Source organism: Amblyomma americanum, chromosome 7 (assembly GCF_052857255.1).
Source record: "Amblyomma americanum isolate KBUSLIRL-KWMA chromosome 7, ASM5285725v1, whole genome shotgun sequence".
NCBI lineage: Eukaryota > Metazoa > Arthropoda > Arachnida > Ixodida > Ixodidae > Amblyomma > Amblyomma americanum.
In genome coordinates this window covers 96,084,940-96,108,431 of record NC_135503.1, presented here as the reverse complement: position 1 = coordinate 96,108,431, position 23,492 = coordinate 96,084,940, and the positions used below count along the sequence as shown (strand labels likewise).

At 49.9% G+C, this 23,492-nt stretch overlaps 1 protein-coding gene across 1 annotated transcript in view; it reads left to right on the top strand.

The window, feature by feature from the left end:
- LOC144099428 (dnaJ homolog subfamily C member 13-like) overlaps positions 1-17,129 on the top strand; it is a 158,220-nt gene extending 141,091 nt beyond the window's left edge. Inside the window, exons 45-47 of the mRNA XM_077632721.1 lie at positions 3,203-3,331; positions 3,887-3,986; positions 16,309-17,129. Of these exons, the coding sequence (XP_077488847.1) occupies positions 3,203-3,331; positions 3,887-3,986; positions 16,309-16,394 (315 nt within the window). The 3' untranslated portion in view covers positions 16,395-17,129. The remainder of the gene's footprint in view (positions 1-3,202; positions 3,332-3,886; positions 3,987-16,308) is intronic.
- The last annotated feature ends 6,363 nt before the right edge of the window (positions 17,130-23,492 follow it).

Genomic DNA, 23,492 nt, shown 5'->3' with positions numbered 1-23,492 from the left:
CAAAGTGCATATTTTTTTTTTTTTGCATGTTAAAAAAGCACTCTTTCTCATTGTGCGAGATATTGCACTGAGACTGCTGCCAACTGGTGCCGACAAAGCGTGCACGTTGTTGAGTTGAGGAAAGCAGGACCAGCAACCGAGTGTTCGCCTGCCCGGGCAATAAACTGGTCGCTGGCCCTGCTTTCCTAAACTCAACATGGTGTCAGTAGTATCTCAATCTCCACGGTGAGCCAAGCCTGCCCGGGCCCATGCGATCACCGACTGCTTCGCTTGTGGTGGTATACGTCAAAGCAGCATCTTTGGCTTGGACTACATGGCTAAACATGGCGTCCTTCGTCATCCAGTCGCCAGAGGCTTTCTGCTTCAAGACTCCTGCCGAGTGGCTGAAGTGGATGAAGTGATTTGAGCATTTCCACACGGCTTCCAGTCTTTCTGCCAAACCGAGATCACACCAAGTCGACACACTCCTCTACTTGATGGGCGACCAAGCCGAGGACGTCAGGAGGGAACACCCAGAACATAGAAGTTGTCTTGAAGCAGTTCGACGGGTATTGCATTCTGCGGCGCAACGTTATCTTTGAAAGGGCTCGTTTCAACACAAGGGTCCCACAGGAAGGCGAGTCCGTGGAAGAATTTGTCACTGTGCTTCACACATTTTCTAGCAGCTGTGAGTATGGCACCCTCCATGAGGAACTGGTACGAGACAGGCTGGTCGTCGACCTTCAAGATCATCGATGGCAGTGAGGCTACAACTTTACGCAGGACTTACCCTTCAGAAGGCGTTGGAGTCCATCAGGCAGACCAAGAGCGTCTGTCAACAGCAAGCAGAGCTTTACCCTGACAATCTCGCCGTCAACAAGGTTGCATCAGGCAAGCAGCAACCCGGCATCATGCAAAGGCCATTCAAACCAACGATGGTCGATCACACTTGGAATCAAGGCCAAATTCATGTCCAGCAGACGACTACGTCTCGCAACCAAGTCGCTGGTGCGGAAAAGACCAACACCCACGTGCAATCTGCCCAGAGTTCAGGTGTGCAAGGCCTGCCATAAGAAGGGACACTGCTCATCTGTCTGCATGTCACGTCGGATGGACATCATAGAAGCACCAGGACCCGACAGCGAACAAACATTCCACAGAACTGTTTCGTTCTCCGATACGTCGGCATGGGAGGTGACCATCCTTGTGCAAGGCTAACCCATCAAATTCCGGATTGACACGGGGGCCGGCGAATCAGTCCTACCGCCCGCAATTTTCAACAGCCTGCGCTGTCACTTGCTCCTTGCCAGCTGTATGGTCCCGATGGGCAGCTTCTCATAGCCAAAGGCGTAGCACGTCTTCAGCTCGCGTACCGTGGACGCCAAATGCTCCAAGACGTCTACGTGCTGGAAGATGTTAACGCTCCACTACTAGGAAAACCCGCCGTCAGCGACTTGCAGATTTTAACCTTCGTCAGTGCCATTGCAAGGAAGGTGAGCCCAAGAGACGAATTTCCTTCACTGTTTCAAGGACTTGGCAAGCTGCAGAGAGAGCACCACATTCACTTGCGTGAAGGAGCAAAGCCATTTATTCGAGCTCACCTGGCCGCATACCAATTCCGCTCTACGAAAAAACAAGGCTTGAACTACAACGAATGGCAAGTATCGGCGCCGTATCACCTGTCGATGAGCTGACCGAATGGTGTGTGCCTATGGCGTTAGTCCTAAAACCAACCGGCGATGTTTTTTTTTGTCGACCTCACTGGGCTCAACCGTCACGTCTTCGAGAGTGGCATCCGATTCCCTCTGTTGACCATACACTCGGGCTGCTCCATGGAGTGAAAGTGTTTTCAAAGCTCGATGCCAATTCATGGTTCTGGCAGATACCACTGAGTGAAGACAGTAAGAAGCTCACCACATTCATCTCGCCGTTCGGGAGGCTCAAGAGTCAGAGCCATCAGCAAAACCGTTGCAGACAGCTATGCGCCAGATCGCTTTTTAATGCGAAAGCATTATATGGTTATGTCACGTCAGCAAAAAGTGTCTGCAAATTTTGTCCACACAATTGTGTCGTTCTGTGGAGATAAATGTGCAAAAGATTGATTGTGTTAGGTAGATCTTGAAATGGGAAAACTTTGGTGGATGAATTGTAATTAGTTAATTAAATTGTATTAATGAAAATAAATGATGTGTTTGAAGCAGACTTTGTGCGACTGATTCGATGAAAAATGATGCAAATGCATGAGAAAGCTTACTTATTATAAAAACAGCAATGAAAATAAAATTTAAAAAGTAAAAAGAAATAAAAATAAAAGTTTCAAAAGAAGTAAACAAAAATATACGGAGAAAGAGAGGATCGGGAGAGGTTTTCGCATTTCCTCTCTTAAGCAGACTCAAGTGCAATCCTGTAATTTTTTTGTTGTGCACATGTGTGCACAGTAATTCCAATTCTACAGAGAATGTCAACTCCACCATTGGAAGTACAAATAGTCTTTGGTGGCCATTTCTGGTGAAACCAAATGAGATATATTTCCATATTTGGATGCACAAAAGGAAAAAAACACCCGCTTACAAAAATTTTTGTTCAAGTGGAGCCTCGCTCCAAAATTTGTTTGTTGGGGGGAAATATTAGCATTACCTTACATTTCTGGCCGACAGGAAATCGGAAATACTTCGTTGTGGCAGAAATTTCATTGTAGCGGCGCTCATTGTAGTGGGGTTTCACACTCGCTGCTCCTCAATGCGCTCTCCCTCCCCCACTCGTCCTCATCTCCTCTTTGTGGACCACAACACCAACCCACACGACCCCAATCTCCGGAGTCGAGGCACCGACAGCTGCCACTGTAGAAATTGAGACCTTTGTTGTTTTCCCACCGAAAATTTCTTGCTGAGGAAAACAAAACATGAAAATTTCTTTCTGTCCCCCCCTCCTTTCTTCCCCTCTTAAGTTTGACCATGTAAGGGTTTCCCCGCATGAATGTGCTTGCCATGAATAAAAAGAAACTGAAAAAAGCCTTTTTTTCTAGTGCGCAAGCACCGCAAAATCACCACTAGGTGGGCATCAGTGTGTAATCTGTGCTGCAGCAGATTGGTTCATTTTGGTGTGGCTTTTCTTGCCTCCACTACTGGCAGGGACACCTTGCAACTGAGTACCCTGGACTTCTGTGGGCAGGTGAGGGCATGTCATGTGACCACCATGTGAGAGAATTCCCCTGCTCGTGCAGGCGGTGCGTGGAGGCCTGGTGGAGCAACTGCTGAACCTGTTGGGGAAGCCCTCAACCAGCGCCACGACCAAGGCTCACGCCGTCCAGGCACTCAAGGCCATGGCTGCAGACACGGCCAGTGGGGAACAGGTCAGTGAGAGCCTCTATTGCACCTCGCTGGCTGGCCTCTGCAGTGCACAGATGCTGCGAAGAGGCATTTCATTCATTCATGTGTCCGCTTTGAATGCAGCATTTGCCCTTCTTATTGAGGGATCATGCACAACTGTTTGCAGCTGTCACATCAAAGAATTAAGGAATGCATGAGCTGTTTTATTTAGAAAGGGCGGCTCGCTTGTTGGGGAATTTTTTTTGTGTGCTTTGTGGTTAATTGGAAGTTCGTTTAATACGAAGTTTTTTGCGGTCTTCATGAACTTCGTATTAACGGGAGTCGACTTTACACATTAAACTGTTAGTAAGCGGGAAGCCATTATGAGTTAAGCAGTGAGCAAACGCTTTAGTTTCAGTGCTGGCTGAGCAGAGGATTAAGTGCAACTATGTCCTAAGCCTTCTTGACTGTGATGTTAGATTTGGTCCTGATGTTGCCTGGCAGACAGCTGGTGGAATAATGTCCGAATAACATGCTGCGCATGTAAAAAAACAACACATAGCCAAGGGAGGCTATTCAGAGCACCCTGCTTTGCACAGGTCAACAATGTGCTCAGCCAGTCCAGCATCTGGGCGGACTACAAGGACCAGAAGCACGACCTCTTCATGGCGCCTGCGCCCACTGCTGGCTACCTTACTGGTGAGTGGCCATCACAGCATCGCTGGTGCTGTTGTCATGTAGATGTTCCTCGGCTTCGCAGCTTACTCATCACTTGCGCACATGAGGGCACTGTAGCAGTCACCGTTGTTGTGATGTCTGCACAGAAGATAATGACAAAGGGAAGGTCCTCGTATTCTAGCTCCTGAAACTGCTGCACTCAGCTGCTGTTCACCTCACCCAGCCATGTCTCCCCCTGTTGCATAATCAATACAGTACACTACTGGTGTCATGAAAGCCTTCTTCAAAGAGGTGGAAAAAAAATACTGTTTAAGAGGAAACTAGGTTGTTCGGAGGAACAGGACAGGCATTTTTTTTTCCATTTTTTCCCATCTGTCAGATACAAATTTGCAAAACCAATAAACCCTGCAATGCATCCTCTTGAGTCATCTTCCGAGGAGAATTTGGTTTGCTCACCAACCTCATTAGTTTTTGAACTTTACGATCTGCACATATAGAACATAAGCAAGGCACACGTAGTTCATGCTTGCACATGTTGTGTACAACACTCATCGAAGCCCCATTGACACTCCACTGTAGCATTTGCCACCAGGCACGGCTTGGCAGACACTGTTGGTGCATACATCAATTTAAAGGAACTGCTTCTTTGTGTCTGCTGCCATGTCTAGCTCCACCAGCCAAACCCTTCAGATTTCAAACACACTTCCGGAGAGACCTCCCACGTGGACCTGAAACCCCTCCACTATGCACATTCCATGCACTGGTTCAACTCCCATAACAGGGCCTTGTCTGCACTCAGTGGATACAGTATCCCTGTACAGGTGTTGGCCAGTGCAGAAGGTTTTACTTGGAAGTACAGTAAAACCTCTTTGATACGTTCCCGGGTCTTATGGTTTTCCAGTTCATACGCTCAAAATTGCAGGCGTTAAAAATGTCCTGTGGAGTTGCACTATTTTTTCTCCCGGTTAATATGTTCCCGGATAACACATTTTCTGCCTACTATGTTAAAAATTTCCACAAATTCCAATCGTATAATTTGCGTGGCGACCAACCGCACATGTGCAAACATATAAATGGGCCGAATATGAGTGTGTGCAACTTGAGCTAAAATGCAGAGGCAGCCACCCACCAGACTGGCTTCTCTGCTGCGCTGTGGTGCAAGGAGGCAAAGCACAAATGCACACACGCAAAAAAATTGGCTGTGGTTCAACTACTTCTGAGCCTGGTTAGAGAGCAAAATCTGTGTTGTATCGAGCAAGTAGACGCAACTTGGCCTCTGTAATATTGCTACGCTACTAACTACTCTAGTGGCGCCATATGGCGGCTAAACTGCATTTCCTGGCAGTTGGCAAGCCTTGAGCCATCTCGGGGCTAGATGCTTCGTCTTCATCATCTCTCGTGCTGCCTTCTGCCTTGCGCGTTCCAACGTCTTGCGTGTCTAATTAAAGCAAGTAAACCAGCCCTGCTTACGTCAACCGTTTCTCAGTGACATATTTGGTGGAGGTGCGTGGTGACGGCCCATGTACGCTGACTTCGAGGACACCTTTGGCATCAGCTCTCAACGCGTGGCTACAACACCAGTCCACAAGGCGAGCCGCCGCTTGTGAGGCCTACAACCCGAGTTCGGCCAACTGACAGCGCCGGTAAGGGCCATGACATCCACCGCGGCTAGCCAGACAAAGCACTCCGGGAATGCCCCGCCATTTGTCCTTCACGCACCTCGATCGCCGCCACCGTTCCACGGGGACAGGTTCGAGGACGTCAAAGACTGGTTGGCCAGCTTTGACTGAGTGGCGGGTTTCAATGAGTGGGACGGCAAGCGCAAGCTGCGCAACGTCTACTTTACGCTGCAGGACTCGGCCAAAACGTGGTTTGAGAACCACGAAGCTTCCTTTACCACCTGGGAGGCTTTTAGTCGAGAGCTGCTAGCGACATTCTCAGCAGCGAAAGAAAAGAGAAAGCTGAAATCGCCCTGCGCTCGAGATCACAGCAGCCGAACGAGGGCGTCGCGATGTTCATCGAGGACATAACCCGACTCTTCAATCGGGCCGACCCTGCTATGCCCGACGCCCAGAAGGTACGCCACTTGATGCGTGGCGTAAAAGAGCAGCTGTTTGCCGGACTGGACCGTGACCCGCCATGAACAGTGTCCAACTTCACCAAGGAGGCAATGGGTATCGAGCGCTCTTTACAGGAACGGGGCGCCCACTACGGACATCAGGCTACTGTAGCAGCCGCTTCCCAGTCCCAGTACATGCCTACGTCGCTGCCCGCCGAGGACCTTCGGGAGCTTGTAAGAAGCCTTGTGCGCGAGGAACTGGCGAAACTTCGCTTTGAAGCTCCACAGGTCAGCGTCGCTGCCGTTACGGACGTGGTCCGCGAAGAAATCCGACGAAGTTGTGCAGCCACCCCCAGCTCCACACCCGGCGCCCTCCGTTATGACGTACAGCGAGGCGCTACGAAGTCCTGGGCCAGCGATGCGAGCCTTTTCCCCCATCGCTCCTGTGCAATACCTGCAGGAGCCAATCGCAACAGCACCCTCCGTGCCGCAGGAGTTCAGGGCCCCCGTGAGCAAAGCGCACGTTTGGCGTACCACGTTTGGCGTACGCCAAACAATCGGCCGCTCTGTTACCACTGCGGAGAGCCCGGCCACATCCTCCGCCACTGCCCCTACCGCAGGATGGGTTTAAGGGGGCTTTCACCTGACGCACCTCGACCACGCTACGGTGAAAGACCATGGGATATCGAACAGTACTTGGCTGATAACGTGCAATCTTCGACCTCTCAGCGACGCCAGTCCCGATCGCCATCCCCAAGGCGGTTCTCTTCGCGCGGCCTCCCGTCATCCTCTGGCCAGTTCAGAGGTACGTCCCCACGTCGGGAAAACTGAAGCCGGCGTCCTCCGGGGGTAGGGCTGCTGCTACTGGACCGAGTCAAGAGCCTCCACCCGACGATTCGGCGCGACGCTCCGACTGACGACGACCTCGACGACGCGCTGCGACCGACTGGCCTCCGCCGAAATTCCGGTATCCGCCGACAACCACGACGTTATTGCACTCGTGGATACCGGCGCCGATTTTTCGGTAATGAGCAGACGGTTAGCCACGGTCTTGAGGAAGGTTCTGACCCCTTGGTCTGGGCCGCAGATCCGGACAACTGGTGGCCACGTGGTAACTCTGATCAGTGTCTGCACTTCGCGAATCCAGATACGCAGTGTTACTTTCCCTGGTTGCTTTGCTGTGTTACCCGTGTGCTCCAAAGACCTTATACTCGATTTGGATTTCCTTCAAGAGTACGGTGCCGTTATCAACCTCCAGGAGCTAATCGTGTCGTTTTCCACCCAAGGTCCTGTCGACGACGATACCGAGCCACGCAGGGCTAAGTTATGCGTCTGTGACGACCGCGTTTTGATCCCGTCAAGATCCAGCATGTTTGTTACTGTAGAGTGCGATAACAGCACCAAAATTCGTGGCTTCGCTGAAACCAACATGTCGCTGCGCCTTGGTCGGCAAGTCTGTGTTGCTCGAGGAATTGTTGAACTGAACAAGGGCCGAACCGAACTCTTGGTGACCAATTTTGGTTGTGAACCTCAGTGTTTGCCTGGCAGAACAGCTATTGCGTATTTCGAGGAACTCAGCGAATTCGCGGGGCAGCACGCTTTGTCCGGAGCCCCGGCATCAGTGGAGGAACCGACCACTCCCATAAACACTTACATTAACCCAAACCTCCCAACTAACCAGAAACGCTGCTTGGAAAGCGTTATACAGTCTTTCTGCGACTGCTTTGCTTCGACCTCCAAGGTTAGGCAGACACCGCTCACAAAGCACCGAATTATAGTTGACGCCAACCAACGGCCGTTATGTCAGCCGCCCTACCGCATCTCTTCGAAGGAGCGCGATGCCATTCGCCGCCAAGTTCAAGAAATGCTCAAGGACGACGGGATACAGCCGTGGACGAGCCCGTGGGCGTCGCCTGTTGTTCTAGTGGCAAAGAAAGATGGAACCCTACGGTTCTGCGTTGATTACAGGCGTTTAAGCAAAGTCACTAAAAAGGATGTTTATCCTCTCCCGCGTATTGATGACTCCCTGGACCGGCTGCGCCACGCCAAGTACTTCTCATCGCTAGATTTACGAAGCGGCTATTGGCAAATTGAGATGGCCGAACACGACTGGGAAAAAACCGCCTTTATTACACTGGACGGTCTGTACGAATTCCGGGTGCTCCCTTTCGGCCTGTGCTCGGCTCCTGCAACCTTCCAGAGGATGATGGACGCCGTTCTTGCCGATCTCAAACGGCAGTCCTGTCTCGTGTACTTGGATGACGTTGTCATCTTTTCTGACACGTTCGAAGAGCACCTGAGATGCCTGCGCGCTGTGTTCGAAGCAATTCGGTCGGCCGGTCTTTCCCTGAAGGCCGAAAAGTGTCACTTCGCTTTCGAAGAGTTGACGTTTCTGGGCCACATCGTGAGCGCTAAAGGAATTAGCCCAGACCCCGATAAAACTGCTGCCGTGGCTGCTTTTTCTGTGCCCACCAATAAGCGCAGTGTGTGCCGCTTTCTGGGTCTGTGCGCCTATTATCGGCGTTTTGTGCAGAACTTCTCCCAGATCGCTGAGCCCCTCACGCGACTCACGAAAGATTCCGAACCATTCTTCTGGGGCCTGGAGCAACAGCAAGCCTTTGAAGACCTCCGCACTCGTCTCCAAAGTACGCCCATCCTTGGACACTTCGGCGAGTCAGCTGACACTGAACTACACACAGACGCCAGCAACATCGGCCTCGGTGCGGTCCTTGTGCAGAGGCAGGATGGTCTCGAACGCGTAATCGCATACGCGAGCCGCACCTTGTCACGATCTGAGGCGAACTATTCCGCCACCGAAAGAGAATGCCTGGCGATTGTGTGGGCAGTAACAAAATTTCGCCCGTACCTATATGGGCGCCCTTTCAGGGTCGTCAGCGACCACCACTCGCTGTGTTGGCTGGCGAACCTCAAAGATCCCTCGGGACGGCTTGCACGCTGGAGCCTTCGACTTCAGGAATTCGATATCACCATCGTCTATAAGTCTGGTAGGAAGCACAGTGATGCCGACTGTTTGTCTCGTGCTCCTATCGAGAACAACCGAGCTGACCCTGACGACGATTCTGTTTTTCTTGGTGCCATCTCCACGTCCATCCTCATTCAACACCAAAGGGACGACAGTGAACTACGGCCCCTCATTGAGTATCTAGAAGGAAGCGCTCAGTCTCCCCCGCGAATCTTTTCGCGCGGGCTGTCGTCTTTGTTTAGTGACGGCGTCCTGTATAAGAAAAACTACAGTCCAACAGAAGCTGTCTATCTCGCCGTGCCTACGGCCCTTCGCGACGAAGTCCTGCAGGCGAACCATGATGACCCATCTTCTGGTCACCTGGGTTTTTGTCGAACTTTGGCACGAATACGGCAAAAATACTACTGGCCAAAGGTTGCTGCAGTTGTGAAATGTTACGTAAGAACTTGCCGCGAGTGCCAGCGTCGCAAGACGCCGCCGACTAAGCCAGCCGGCCTACTCCAGCCTATTGATCCGCCTCAGGTTCCCTTCCACCAAGTTGGCATGGACATACTCGGCCCATTTCCGGAGTCCTCTCTGGGTAACCGCTACATTGTGGTCGCCACCGACTACCTCAGCCGATACAGTGAGACTAAAGCTCTTCCCCGTGGGACTGCTGACGAAATTGTGAACTTTTTCATTCAAAACATTGTGCTTCGTCACGGTGCACCCACCATCGTTTTAACTGACAGGGGAACAGCGTTCACCTCGGCCCTTACGCAGGAGGTTATGCACCTAAGCGGCACCAGTCACCGCAAAACAACCGCTTACCACCCTCAAACGAACGGCCTCACCGAACGGCTCAAGACGATCGCCGACATGATTTCTATGTATGCCGACGCGGACCACCGGAACTGGGACGCCATACTCCCTCACGTCACCTTTGCTTATAATACTGCGGTCCAGGAAACGACACGCTTCACTCCATTTCGTTTAGTACATCGTCGCGAAGCCACAACCATGCTGGATGCAGTGCTGCTTCCAGATAGCGCTGCCGTTCGCCAACTCGCTCGACAGCGCATTCGGCACCAGCAAGTTCACGACGCTCGGCGCTACAACCTCCGCCACCGAAATGTGCGTTACCTGCCCGGCGAACAAGTCTGGGTGTGGAGCCCAATCCGCATGAGGGGACGCTCTGAGAAGCTTCTACGCAGATACTTTGGCCCCTACGAGGTGCTCCGCCAGCTCAGTCAAGTTACCTACAAAGTTCTCCCCCAAGGAACAGTTCGCTCTTCTAGACGGCCAACCTCCAAAGTTGTCCACGTTGCTCGGATGAAGCCGTACCACGCCTGCTAGCCCCTCGCGCGTGTCTACACCACACGCCAGACACGTGCGACTACCCTTGTGGTCGTGCCTGCAATTGCTACCACACCGAGTTGGTGTCTTCAAAAGAGGGGGAGCAATGCTACGCTACTAACTACTCTAGTGGCGCCATACAGCGGCTAAACTGCATTTCCTGGCAGTTGGCAAGCCTTGAGCCATCTCGGGGCTAGATGCTTCGTCTTCATCATCTGTCGTGCTGCCTGCTGCCTTGCGCGTTCCAACGTCTTGCGCGTCTAATTAAAGCAAGTGAACCAGCCCTGCTTACGTCAACAGTTTCTCAGTGACAATATTGAGTGCGTTCCGCACACTGGTTAGGCAGTGCACCCACCTTGCAACCCTGGCAGGTGGCAGTTAATGGTTGGTTGCAAAAGGTTGGTCATCCAATGAACCCTGGGTGTCTGCCAGAGCATTGTCAGGGCTAATGCATGCAGCCCACATCCTCTCTCATCACCGCCACTTACCACAGAGTGGGATTGAGGCGTCCACTGACCAAGGGAGCCAGTTATGTGCCTTTCCTTTCCTCAAAATCATCGGAGTCTTGAACATTGTTAATGCCAACAGCAATGAACACAATGAACTCCGACGACGCTGCGTTTCTGCCACAACATTGTTAATGCCAACACACGCAGCGCATATCTGTCACTACCATCACTACCACCAAGTAGATTAAAGTGCAACTGAGGTGTCCACTTTCCCAGGGGGCCGGTTATGCGCCTTCCCTTTGCTTTCGAAGGAAATTAAGATTGATGTCGTCATTGATGTCATAATCTCATTAGTCTCTCTAAACTTCGTATTTGACCTTTGACCTTGACTTGACCTTGAGGTGCCTGTGGTAGCATGTGGTAGGACACCATAGTTATACCATGGCTTAGTCTTGGTTTGACCTCTGGCTCACTTGGAGGTCAAAACCATAAGCACCGTGAAATTGTTACGAGGCAGCATAGTGAAGCTTTTGCTTAAAAAGACTTGTGCACTAGAGGTCGATTCACACGACGGACTGTTCACCCACAGACCAGATGTCAAGTGATGTTCCACTTCTGTCCCGTGATGCTCCCGCCTGGCCCGGTAAGGGGGAGACCGCGCTAATGTCTAATCCGCTTATCACCTCTCCTCATCTTCATGCACATGGCCTTAAGTGGATTAGACGTACTCGGGATCATTCGTCATGCTAGTTTACGGACATTGTTGGCCATGAGTGAACCAGACGAACCAGAAATGGGACGTTACATGGTGTCTGGTCCGCGGTCCAGTGATCTGTCCCGTGAACTGGCCTTAATCAGCGAGGGTCCTATTTCTGCAGGGACGCAACATGAAGAGGATAAATGCACCAGCTTCTTCGTGGAGTCTAAGCGCTAGGGGCGAAGCATTTGAGAACTACAACGACACGCTTACATACGAGCGAATCAGGTCTGGGGAACGCAGCATGAAGCGCTAGAACGTTGCGACAGTCGGCTGCCACAGTGGCTTGCTTGCATTGCTGAGGTGCAAGGGGGCGAAGCATTTGAAATTGAAGATTTCTGCATGTTTCGTCATTGCCGTCGAGGGACCGGGTGTGTTGCGAAGTTCATTCCGCACGTAAGATAACACAAATGTAGACCAAATTCTGCGAACACTAAATAAGGAGCTGCTCAGACTTTGTGCCAAAAATGCTGATCGGCATTTTCATGAAGTAAAATTATCAATAAATGTCTTTGTACCTCATTCAACAGTTCCATTTCTAAAATATAGGTGGTTTGGGTTATACATTTTTCTGGATAGTGCATTTTTTAATAGCATTTTTAAAAATGTATCAACAAGGCTATACTGTACTGATGTACTAACACCTGCTTAACCTTGTGGACTTTGGCCACACCAATTTTCTTGTTCGTTGAATTCTTGTTGGAGCCCGAAATGTGCAACAAAGTTATGTGACAAATTTTATTATTTCGCTTCTCCACAACATACCGCATAAACGCAAGTAAGGACCGCACCCTGTATGGGCAGCACCTTGTTTTCCCAAAGGAAATATTAAAAGATAATAATATCCCTGTAAGGGCCACACCCAAACTTTCCATTACCCATGCTGGAGTAGCCTTTCAAATACACGCCTCATGAAATACACGCGCCATGGCCTCTGCGATCAGCTCTGGCTGTGAGCAACGGTGCGCTTGATCGCGGAGGCCACATGTGCGTGCACAGGAGCTTCCAGGTGCCACCCACGGATGGTGCTTGAGGCCATGGCTCATTATCATCATCATCAACAACTTTTTCCTCCGTCACGAGCTGCTACGATCCATATCGGCATCGATATCACCAGCTCCAGCCTTTTGTGGCTGTCAAAGGCACGGGAGTTGTGGTAGCGTGTTTGTTCACCGTAGTTGCGGCTTTCGCGTGCTGCTGCTGAGCGTTGCAGTTTTAGCACGATGGGAAGCACCTTAATAGCTACGCAGCTGGGAGTTTGCTGTCGAAACAGCAAGTGTGCGGCAGGCAGAAAATTCGATGTGGCTGAGAAGTGCTTCCGACGATGGTGCAACCAAAAAGATGCATTGAAGAGTACAAGCTACAAAAAGCGCGCTTTCCGAGGCAAGCCGTGCAAGTTTCCCGAACTGGAAGAAGGGTTGCTCTGCTAAGTGATGGAAGTGCGGAACAACAGCTGCGCGTTGACAGTGGACATGCTGCGCGACTTCTTGTGGGATGAGCATGCACCAGAGCACAGCACCAGCTTGGGAGTCTGAATACTCGGCGAGTGACAATTGAACACAGAATAATTGCCGCTCGTTCCCTGATTGGTGTGTTTTTACTTACAAAAAAATTTGTTTCCCGCATCATATATGGGCCACACCCTGAAAATTGTCCTTCAAATCTGAGAAAAAAAGAAGTCCGGCCCTTACATGCGTTCATTTGGTCATTATCTCTCCCGAACACCTTACTTCTGCATCTCTTTTCTTATCCTTTTTGTTACCATAACTAGACCACTGATTATTTATTGTCCTCGTCTAGTGCTCTCCCCAAGTCGCTTTTCGTCTAATAATTTTAGCTAAGAAATTTTAGACTTGCATTTGGTTTTCTGTCTTATTATTTTCTTATGGAGTCTGCCGTTAATAGACGCCGCATGCAGGGGCAGATTTATGGGTCACTCTTGGAGAGGGCAGTGGGGGATTGCATGCCCCTTGGACTCTCCCCCCCCCCCCCCCCCCTGCCCTTAGGGGCTGTGGGGGGGGTGTCTGCATAGTTTGCATGAAATGATGTCATGATCACTTGACCAGTTATAGCAGTGGAGCCCATCGATTTGGCCGCCAAATAGCTTCAGAAATGTCGTAAAGTTCTTTATGGACAATGTTTTAAGTCAATTGTGCACTTTTGTTCACTATGTATCCTGAAGCTGGAAACCATAAGTCAATGCAGTTGCAATTGCATGCTTGTCAGTTTGCAGCTAAAAACTGACATGGCCCATGCTGCCGTACACTGTGTGACAGCTTTAATATAGCACAACCTCCGCTTGGGTGGAGGTTGCGCTATACCCACAAAGCAGTTATGGTATACTGACATACCATATTTACCGGATTCTGACATGCACTCACAAAAATTGAGCCTCGAAATGGCCTGCACATTACATTCAGATGTGAAACTGAAAGCATGCTATGAACTGCCGCAGCGTTATTACCATCTCAGCATGCTAGTTAAGCCTGCTTGTGCTGGCAGTTGGCATCATTGGCATCTTGGAAGCATTGGGCCAAGTATAAGTTGACCTGCTTCTTACAAAAAAAATTGACCATCCGAAATTGTGAGGCCAAGCTGCGGGTTGTACAAGTCTGCCAGTATACGAGCTCCATGTATAAAAAAAAATAAAGAAATCATAAGTTCACATACAAATCAGTTCCGCTAATGAAAATGCAAACTGTGCGTTGTTTACCTGTCTCACTCACGGCGGTGGTTACTTTCTCACTGGAAGGGTAGGCCGTTTAAGAGGAAACTTCCGGTTAGTCACTTTACTTCTGGTAGTCTTTGGAGTACTGCATTTACCCGATTCCAATGTGCACCTATTTTCAGGAAAAATAGGTCTTAAAATTGCATGCGTGCTAGATTCTGGTTACAAGCTGAAACTGCCCCATAGCGGCCTATCACCATTATGCAGTGTGGCATTATCACCATCAGGATTGTCACTTTGTGCATCGCCGGAGCCATTTGCAATCAGTGCAGTGATGTCGTTGTTCCATCTGTAGGCTATCTCGTCCGAGAATGAATGCAGCGGCCACAAAGACCTGTTGCGTCCGCCACGAGAACAGCTTTAAGCTCAAAGTTATTCTATGTGCGGAAAAGAGCGGCAATAGGGATGCAGCCCGTCATTTTGGCATGCGAGAGACTTGTTTTCGCGACTGGTGAAAACTGAAAAAGTCGGTCTTTGAGTACTAGACATCAAGCAAAGGCCTCCATGGTCCGCGATCAAGGAGGTTTCCAGACCTTGAAGATGAGCTGCCTGACTTCACGAGGCAGCTGGGATGAATCACATGCCCCTGACCACCAAGGTGCTCAAGGGGAAGGCCCTTGAGCTTGTGAATAATCGAAGCCTCTCAAGAAGCCATTTCAAAGCAAGCCGAAATTGGATCACAAGATTCATGAAGCTCAAAGTATTTTCGCTGCGTAGGCGGATTGGTGTGCACCAGAAGCTTCCAGAGGCTTTCGAGAAGAAGCTGATTTCATTTCAGCAGTATGTTTTATCTTTGCGACACAGCAACACATATCAACCTGGGCAGATCGGCAACGCCGACCAAACTCGTATTTCGATATGCCCACCAGTACCACAGTAGAGTTGACTGGGGCAAAACAAGTTCACTTGCTTACGTCCAGCAACGAGAAGACCGAGGTAACCGCGATGCTGGCCTGTACTGCAGATGGTGGCAGGTTGGCTTCTTTTCTTGTATTCAAGTGCAAGACGCTCCCCAAGTCTGTGAACTTTTCAAGAGGCGTTATAGTGCATGCCAACAAGAAGGGTTGGGTGGACAGAGACCTCGTCATTGACTGGATAGACTGAACTTGGGGTTCCGCTCTATGCTTGTTCTGGACGCCTTCAGGTGCCACCTAACCAGCGTGTCAAAGACAAGCTTGCAGCTCGCAACACAGACCTTGTGGTGATACCGGGTGGAATGACCATGCAACTACAATCACTGGATGTGTGCATTGACAAACCCATGAAGGACCACATTTGGGCGCTCTACAGTGAGTGGCTAACAAATGGCTGCCACACCTTCATAGCCAGCAATAGGCTGAAGCGTGTTTCAATCGAGGAAATGGTCAGGTGGGTGGCCGAAGCTTGGCTTGGTATTTCATCTGTTATGGTTGCAAAGACATGCAAGAAATGTGGAATTTCTAATGCTATGGACGGCACTGAAGACGAGATGTTGTGGTCAGAGAGCGTTAAAAAGCTGTCGAGAGGGACTGTGAATGATCAGGTGAATAAACGGCCTGTTTCCACCTGAAAATATAACAACGTTTCACTTTTTCTTTCTTCCGCGGAAATTGCATGCATGTTAGAAGCGGGGCTTGTAGTTTTTTTTTCCCCCGTCATGGAAATAGTGGGTGCATTAGAATTAAAGCTTGCAATTTTTTTTTCCGGTCACGTAAATTTGGTGTGCTTTAGATTCTGGGGTGCGTTAGCAAACTACGGGACCATTTGCAGTTCAATTTGCCACTTACAGGCTAGTCAGCCGGACCGCATGCAAGTGAGGAAGGTAAATGCCGTTGTGTTATGACTCTTGATCTCTTTGCCTTTAACTTATGGCCTTGCAGTTGCGATGCCTTTTTTTTTTCTATTTGGTGCACTTCTTTTATCTAGAGCTGGTCATTGGTGCTGTGGCTTTCATGATGTTGCAGCCTAAGAGAAATAGCCGTGCGCCACAGAATATGATGGGAGCACCCAGTTATGCATTGCTGCCTCACCAAAAGTCATGCTCTGGCCGCAGGTTCGGGCACGGCCATTGCCGGCTACCTGACTCAGGGCTCCAGCCAGCACATGCCGCAGACCCCGCCACCACTGGGCGAGAGCTGATGCCTCCTGGTGCTTAAGCAGCAACCGACACGTGCCTTCCACTGTGATGCGCGGCATCTGCCAAAAACCTGTTCCTATCTGGTCCAAAGCTGAAGCAGGGAAGTGGGAGGCGGGGGAGACCGGCGCTTGCAGGAATGCCACCTGGACGGTGGAACCGGCTCCTGTGCGACACCAGGCAACGGCACTGGCTCAGAGCTTCTCTCGTTGCGTGTGTGCTTGCGTGCTGCTGGTGTTAACACTGTGGTGCACGTCCATGTTGTGATTGAACCTCTGCCACCGGCACCACAAGAGGGCATTGCAGCACTCACACTCGAGCGATGTGTTGTTTGTTGTTTTAGCTACAGAACAGAGGCCACTGCCTTGCTCTCTCCCTGGTCAGCGCATTAAGTGGTTCACTGCTAACCACTGTGACAGAAGCGTGGCAAACTCACAGCCGTCGTCTTTAAGTGGGCAGCAGCAGAGCTTGTCTTTAAGTAGTTATGTTCTATTTGTCATGTTTAATGTCGTTACTTTTCCAACTTTTTTTTTTCCGTTTTGCCATGGCTCTTAGTTTAAAATCGGGGGCTCTAATGTTTGCTGCTGCCACATCAAGAGAGTAGTTTTACAATGGGCGCCACCATGTGTCCGCTCTGTATATTTGTGTGTTCTTTTGCTATCAAAAGCGTGCGTTCGACGCTACTATAAAGTGCTGTTAAATGTCTTCGACCGGTTTGCAATAAAGACATTCCTCTCCAAGGCGTCTTTACAAGGTCTTCTATTGTGTGCTCTGCAATTCGGAGACTGATGAGTCACACTGTTTTGTCAGGTGCATGCTGTCCATTCTGCGTAGTACAGGAATGATGTGTCTTTTAGGGAAAGGGATACTGGTGAAAAACCTCTTGCTGTGATATTCCTGCGAGAGCTTTTTTTTTGTGTGTAAATTGTGTTGATGGTGGTGGGGCAGCATGTTGTAACCAAAAGCGCCTGCTTGCATTACCATTGCAGTAGCCATACTACAGGTGCAGCCAGCCTTTATGCTGGGTAGAATAGATGTGAGCCATCATGGACCATTAGCACTTAGATCTCATCTAGAGTTTAGTGGCTTAATATTGGTCTTAAAATTCACCACTTGCTTTAAATACGTTTTCAGTCCTACACTTGTAACCTTATGTCACCTCTCTGCTTTTGAGTGAGCAATCTTCCAGTCGCTCTCTGCAAACTTCCACCGCCGATTTATTTGCATAACCCTTGTTATCTCTAGGGAGAGTGACTGTGCCTGCATCGACATCCGAATGGGTACCATCACATTTTAGTGTGAGGTGTTAAGTTTCTACAGATTCGCCACACATTTGTGTAATCTTTGTTAAATTTCTTTTTGTAACTGCGCGTTCTGGGACACCCTGATCTAGCTTCAAAGAGAAGGGCACTGCCTCTTGAGTTATCGTGGAACGATTCCTTCCTGATCTGCCTTTCGAGTATGGATATAGTTCTACACTCTGCTTCCTTTTCACTGAATTAATCCAGTTTTTACCTTCCGCGTTTTTTTGTTTTTACCTTTCTCCATCCCCTTGTCCTGTGTAGTTACTGGTTAGTTCCCCACTTCTTTTCTGCCATCCTGAGCCAACGCTCTTTCTGTATAGGTATTTAAATACCTTAGCTGCCCGCCTGTTATTGTCCAATTTCCTCCAGCATTCTTCATATATTTTACTCTGAGCTTCCCGTGCTTTTAACAATGCCCATCCGCCTGTACTGCCTCGTTTGCCGTGGGCACCTAGTGCTAATCTTCTAACAGCTCTCTGATTTACTTCTAATCCCGACTGAACTTCTTCAGAAGCGCATTCCCGAAAGTAAGTCTTGGCGCCATTATTCCTTTCCAAATGTCAGCCCAGTGGCGCCGTCGGGTTGTTAGAATGGGAACGGTTTTTGTTTTGTTATAGGTGAGATCTGACTAAGGAAAAGCGCAATGGCCCATTTACAGCCAGTGAACGTGCTGAAATCAGCAGTAACGATGACAAATTCAGTCCGAGGCGAGAGGTCCTCCTCTGGAGGGGGCCGCCATTTTGAAAACGATGTTTGAATGCACACAAGAGTCGCGCACGCTAAAGTCGGGAAATTGCGTATGTAATGCAAGCGTACGTTAAGGCTCGATATGAAATTGTTTTTGGCGCTTGTGCACTTTAAAGCACGCTATCCATATCCAATACAGTCGAGCCCACATATAACGGCCCCACTTAAGACGAACTTTCGCTTATAACGAACGAGACCTGCGCGACCGTCAAAATATTCATTGCTTCAATGGCACACAATCACACGTATAACGAACGTCATTAAGCCCTGCTGATTGGTTACAGCGAACGGACGGCGTAAAACCGGCACCGCAATGAGAGATAACCTGCGTCAGACTCCTTTGTGCATCCGGCACGCGGCATGTTTTCCCCAGACTCAACGCAGGCCAACTGCGCGCCCTGTTTCGCGCCGCTCACGAGCGAGCTACGCTTCCCCACTGACGTGCCTTCCACATCGCCCTCACGCTTCTCCTCGCAACTCCGCTCCCTTCTCCTCATCTCTTGCAAATTCGTGCGTGGTGTCCGCGATCAACCGCGCCGCCGCCGGTGCCGATCGCGGAGGCCACCCTCTGTGAAGCAGGCGTTCCGTGGGATCAAAGAGGTGGCTGCACTGACGCTCACGAACGCCCCTCATTGGTCTCTCCGCTAGCGCTGTGCGTCTGTATCTTTAGCTTGATTGGCTTAATTGCCGCCTGTGTACGTCGGTTGCACGTCTACTCATCGCGCGCTTTTGTCACTCTTGTTGCGGTGTAGACGTTTCGTTGGCTTCATTCAAATCTCGGGCCCTGGTCGTAATTCGGGATGGCGGACGGGAACACCGGACCCATTTCCATTGTATTCAGCGGTAGAGATGATGAAAGCGGCCTGGGCAGAGGTGACGGCCACTGGCGAGCGAACTGCTTCCGCATGGCCGGCTTCGTCGACAGTGTCTGATGTTGAGCCTGATGCTTCGGAAGATGACCAGCGCATCGCCGACATGAGGGGTCATGAAATTGGACGGAATGATTTTATTTCTGTCTATGACGAAGCCGACACCGCGGAACCGTGCACGGACGAAGGCATCGTTTCTGAAGTGCGGGACGAGAGTGACGCGGAGGAATCAGATGAGGATGAAACCGGAGCCAGCACCCATAAGCGCGCCTGTAGCAGTGAGCTACATAGAGAGCCTCAGACAAGCTGTCTGAGGCTCTCTATGTAGCTCGTCTATGCCGATGACGTCGGCGATAGCACGCTTCTGCTTTAAATAAACTGGAAACCTCCCTCATCGGATCTGCGGTGCAGAAACATATGCCCATCACGAACTTTTTCAGAAAGAAAAAAAAATTGTTTTGACAAGCAGCTGTCTTTAAAGCTGTGGTCCACTTAGTACGAACTTCGGGATATAACGAACGGATGCCGCGTGACGCTCATATCCGTTATAACCGGGCTCGACTGTATACCCATATGCCTATTTTATACTGACACGTTATTCTGCAATGTTGGAACGTTGCTTGTGCACTTATCGCAACTTTTGTAGTGCTGCAGGAAAGTACTGAAATGGAGTATAGACAAGTGCTTTTTTCGGCATAGCATTGTCAACGGTGTAGTACATCAGAAAACAGCTAAGACGTGTTAACTAGCAGGATGGTTAACTAATATTAAGTAGTTAACTTTTAACTATTACTGTTAAGCTTCTTAATTATTGAAAGGTGTGTGGCCAACCATAAGTAATATCTATATCAGTTATTAGAATTTCAAAAACGCGGTTACCCTCAGCGCTGTGGCCAAACACATTTTGGCTACATCGTGCCAAAATACATGTGCTTTTGAGAAGCTTGCAGGCAAAGCATCCTCTCCTATGCACGTACCTCGTCGAAATGGCCAAAATTTGTTGCCGAGGGTAACCAAGTTTTCGAAATTCTAAAAACTGATATGGATATTACCTACAGTGGGCTACACAACAGCTATTCAGTATTAGTTAACCAGCCTGCTAGTTAGCATGTCTTAGCTATTTTCTGATGTATTACACCCCTTACAACGCTATGCCGAAAAAAGCACTCTTCTAACTCAAAAAGCCTATTTTTAAAAATTGTGGAAAGTGTTAGGTAAAACACCCTGTATGTCTGCAGTACACACTAAACAATACTCATCAGAGCCTCACTACCGCTCCACCTTAATATTTGCTAGCGGACTGCATATACTTCAAGTTACCGGAGCTGTTCCTTTGTCTTCAGTTTCAGCTCCACGACCCTAACTCCCCAAATTTCAAGTGAGACTTCTGGGAGAACCACCGCCGACATGGACCTCAACCTCTGCACCATGTACAGTGCCATTCTGCATTGAATTCTAGTAGTATGCGATGGAAGCTTGTTTCAACTTCCCATAAGGCCTGTCCTCACTTAGGGCAAACAGTAGCCACTAAGTTGAATTTTCATTAAAAAATTATTGGTGAGCCTAGAGGTTTTATTGGAAGTAATAACACTTGTGTAACCTGGTGGATTCTGCCAACTCATTTCTTGAGTTCTTATTGCAGACTGATATGTCCAAGGGAAAGTTACCTAAGTGCCAAATTTTCTTCATCTCCACATAAATCTTTGGCCCACCTCTATCAGCTATGTGTTTCTATTATTGGTATCCAGTGTGTTACCTGCGAGATTACTGGTTATTGTCATCTGTACGCCGTCTGAATACCAAAGCTGCATGAAATTATAGTCTGATACAACTTCTGTCTACAGTGAAGCTCCTCCCACATTCAGCAGTGCGGCACAGAATTCCTCCATGACAAAAAGTAGTCCGTTGTTTAAACTTTTTGTGTTACGTAAACAATTGTTTTAAGAAGGTAATCAAATGAAAAAAAGGTATAAGGTCTAGAATTATGATACCTGGCTTGTCTAATATAGTCAAACATTAGAAAGTTGATTTCATATACTATCGTGATTGGCCTAGTGTTCGCAACTGTTGTTTTATTAAGTTGTATCCTATTACAGCGCTGAGGCGACGTACGTTCACGTTACGTACTTATGCGTACGTTAAAGTCATGGTGGAAGGAAAGAAGAAAGGAGAGGCGGTTACGCCACATTTGGTAGCGAGAGCTACACTACGCGAGCTCTTCGAGCCTTCAGCAGGGCACTCCTTGGGCTCCATGGCAGCGCCGTGGTCACGTGGTGCGGAGCAGCTGCTGTTGCTGGCGTCGCGGTGCGCCGGCGAAACCGATCGAGCTGCAACAGCTGTGCAGAGGGGAGAGGTGCCGCAGCTGTATAAGTAGGCGGCTCGGCGGAGCCGCCGGGGCAAAGATGGAGAGCGGAGGAGAGGACGAGTTCAGCCATAGCCTCCTTTATACTAGGAGGCTATGGTTCAGCTTGACGGCTCTGAAAGAAGCCGAGGCTCAGCGTCTGAACGAAACCAAGAGGAGGCGGCGAGCCGAGGAGACGGAGGAAGAGCGTGCGATACGCCTCGATAAGCGGCGTAAGAACGACGCGGTTCGGATGGCGCCTAGCTGCCGATAGTGAAACCACGTCCAGGGACGAAGGTGAAGGAACGCCCAGCGAAACGGAAAGCCTTAATCTTATGGAAGAGTGCTCAGCGGTTCTCGGAGAAGCCAAGGCTTAGCGACGGAACGAAAACGAAAGGAGGCGGCCAGCTGAGGACACGGAGGAAGAACGTGCGATACGCCTCAATAAGCGGCCTGAGGTCAATCAGTGGCGTAAGAGCGACGCGGCTAGGAAGGCGCACCTAGCCACCAACAGTGAATCCACGTCCAGGGACGAAGATGAAGAAGGAACGCCCAGCGAAACAGAGCGGCGAAAAAGTGACTTCGCGATTCGACTGAGCGAGTTCCACTCGGCCACCCGCGAGTTTCACCGAAGGTTCACAATCAATCCGTTCGGCAGTGTGTGTGGGGTGTGCAAGAGATTGTGGCACAAGAACGACTTGACTCCGGTGAATGAATCCATGCATGGCACTCTTCGTATGGCCTTTCCTGATTTGGACGAGGTGACGCTGCAGGGAGTTAGTGTGTAACACGTGCAGAAGCAGCCTTTGTTTCGAACGGGTACAGATACCCTCCTATGCCGCCTGATTTGCCGCCGTTAAACAGCGTAGCAGAACGTCTGATTTCCCCGCGCATACCGTTCGTGCAGGTCAGAAGGCTTATGAACTGGAGAAACGGCCAGTACGGAATCAAGGGTCTGATCGTTAACGTTCCCATAGAAACGGACCAAATGCTAAAGCAACTACCTGGGAACATTGATGACCAGCGCTCTGTGTTCGTAAACATCAAACGCCGCATGTTTGCGAAGACAGTGTACTTGGCCGACGAGGTTTCCCGAGAAGTTCTCTTGCCGTGGGTCGGAGTCCTTCGAGATTCGCCGCTATATCGGCATTACGGTACAGACATTTGACGTCGCGAAGTTGGAGACGCTATGCAGCGAGGCAGTTGTCGAGGGTAGCGCTGAATACGAGGAGGTGATGGAGGAGAGTGAAGACTTGGTTTACCTGTCGGAACCTCCCGCCGAAGGCGTGACTTTAACTCTGGATCAACATACGATGGTGTACGACGAAGACTTTACACTGACGATCGCACCGTGTGAAGGAAAGCGTCCCGTAAACATTCTGTATGACACTCATGCCGAGGACCTACATGTCGTTCCCCCAGATTTATCTCGGACACGCTAGGAACATTGTCCGGCGGCTAAACCGACTCCCTTCATGATGGCTTCGTCCGAGATTCGCCGCGGGGATAGGAGAGGCGCTCTGCCGCAGCATGTGCTATATGCTATACATGGCGATGAAGATAATCAGGCACCGCGTGTGTGGTCACATGAAAGTTATGTTCAGGAACAAAGGCGAGACAAACAAGATGACACGCGCCGACACTAGGAGTGTGGAAAAGGTTCGCCAAATGATTGAGCGAGACATGGGTTTCATGGAAGGTGTGCCGAACACCATGCAATACTGGCACATGCGTAAATCGGAGCTCTTTGCCATGATTCGCCAGCTCGGTAAGCCGACGGTCTTTCTGACTCTGTCGGCATCCGAAGTGCATTGGACTGACCTCCTCGGTTTTCTGCAGCGC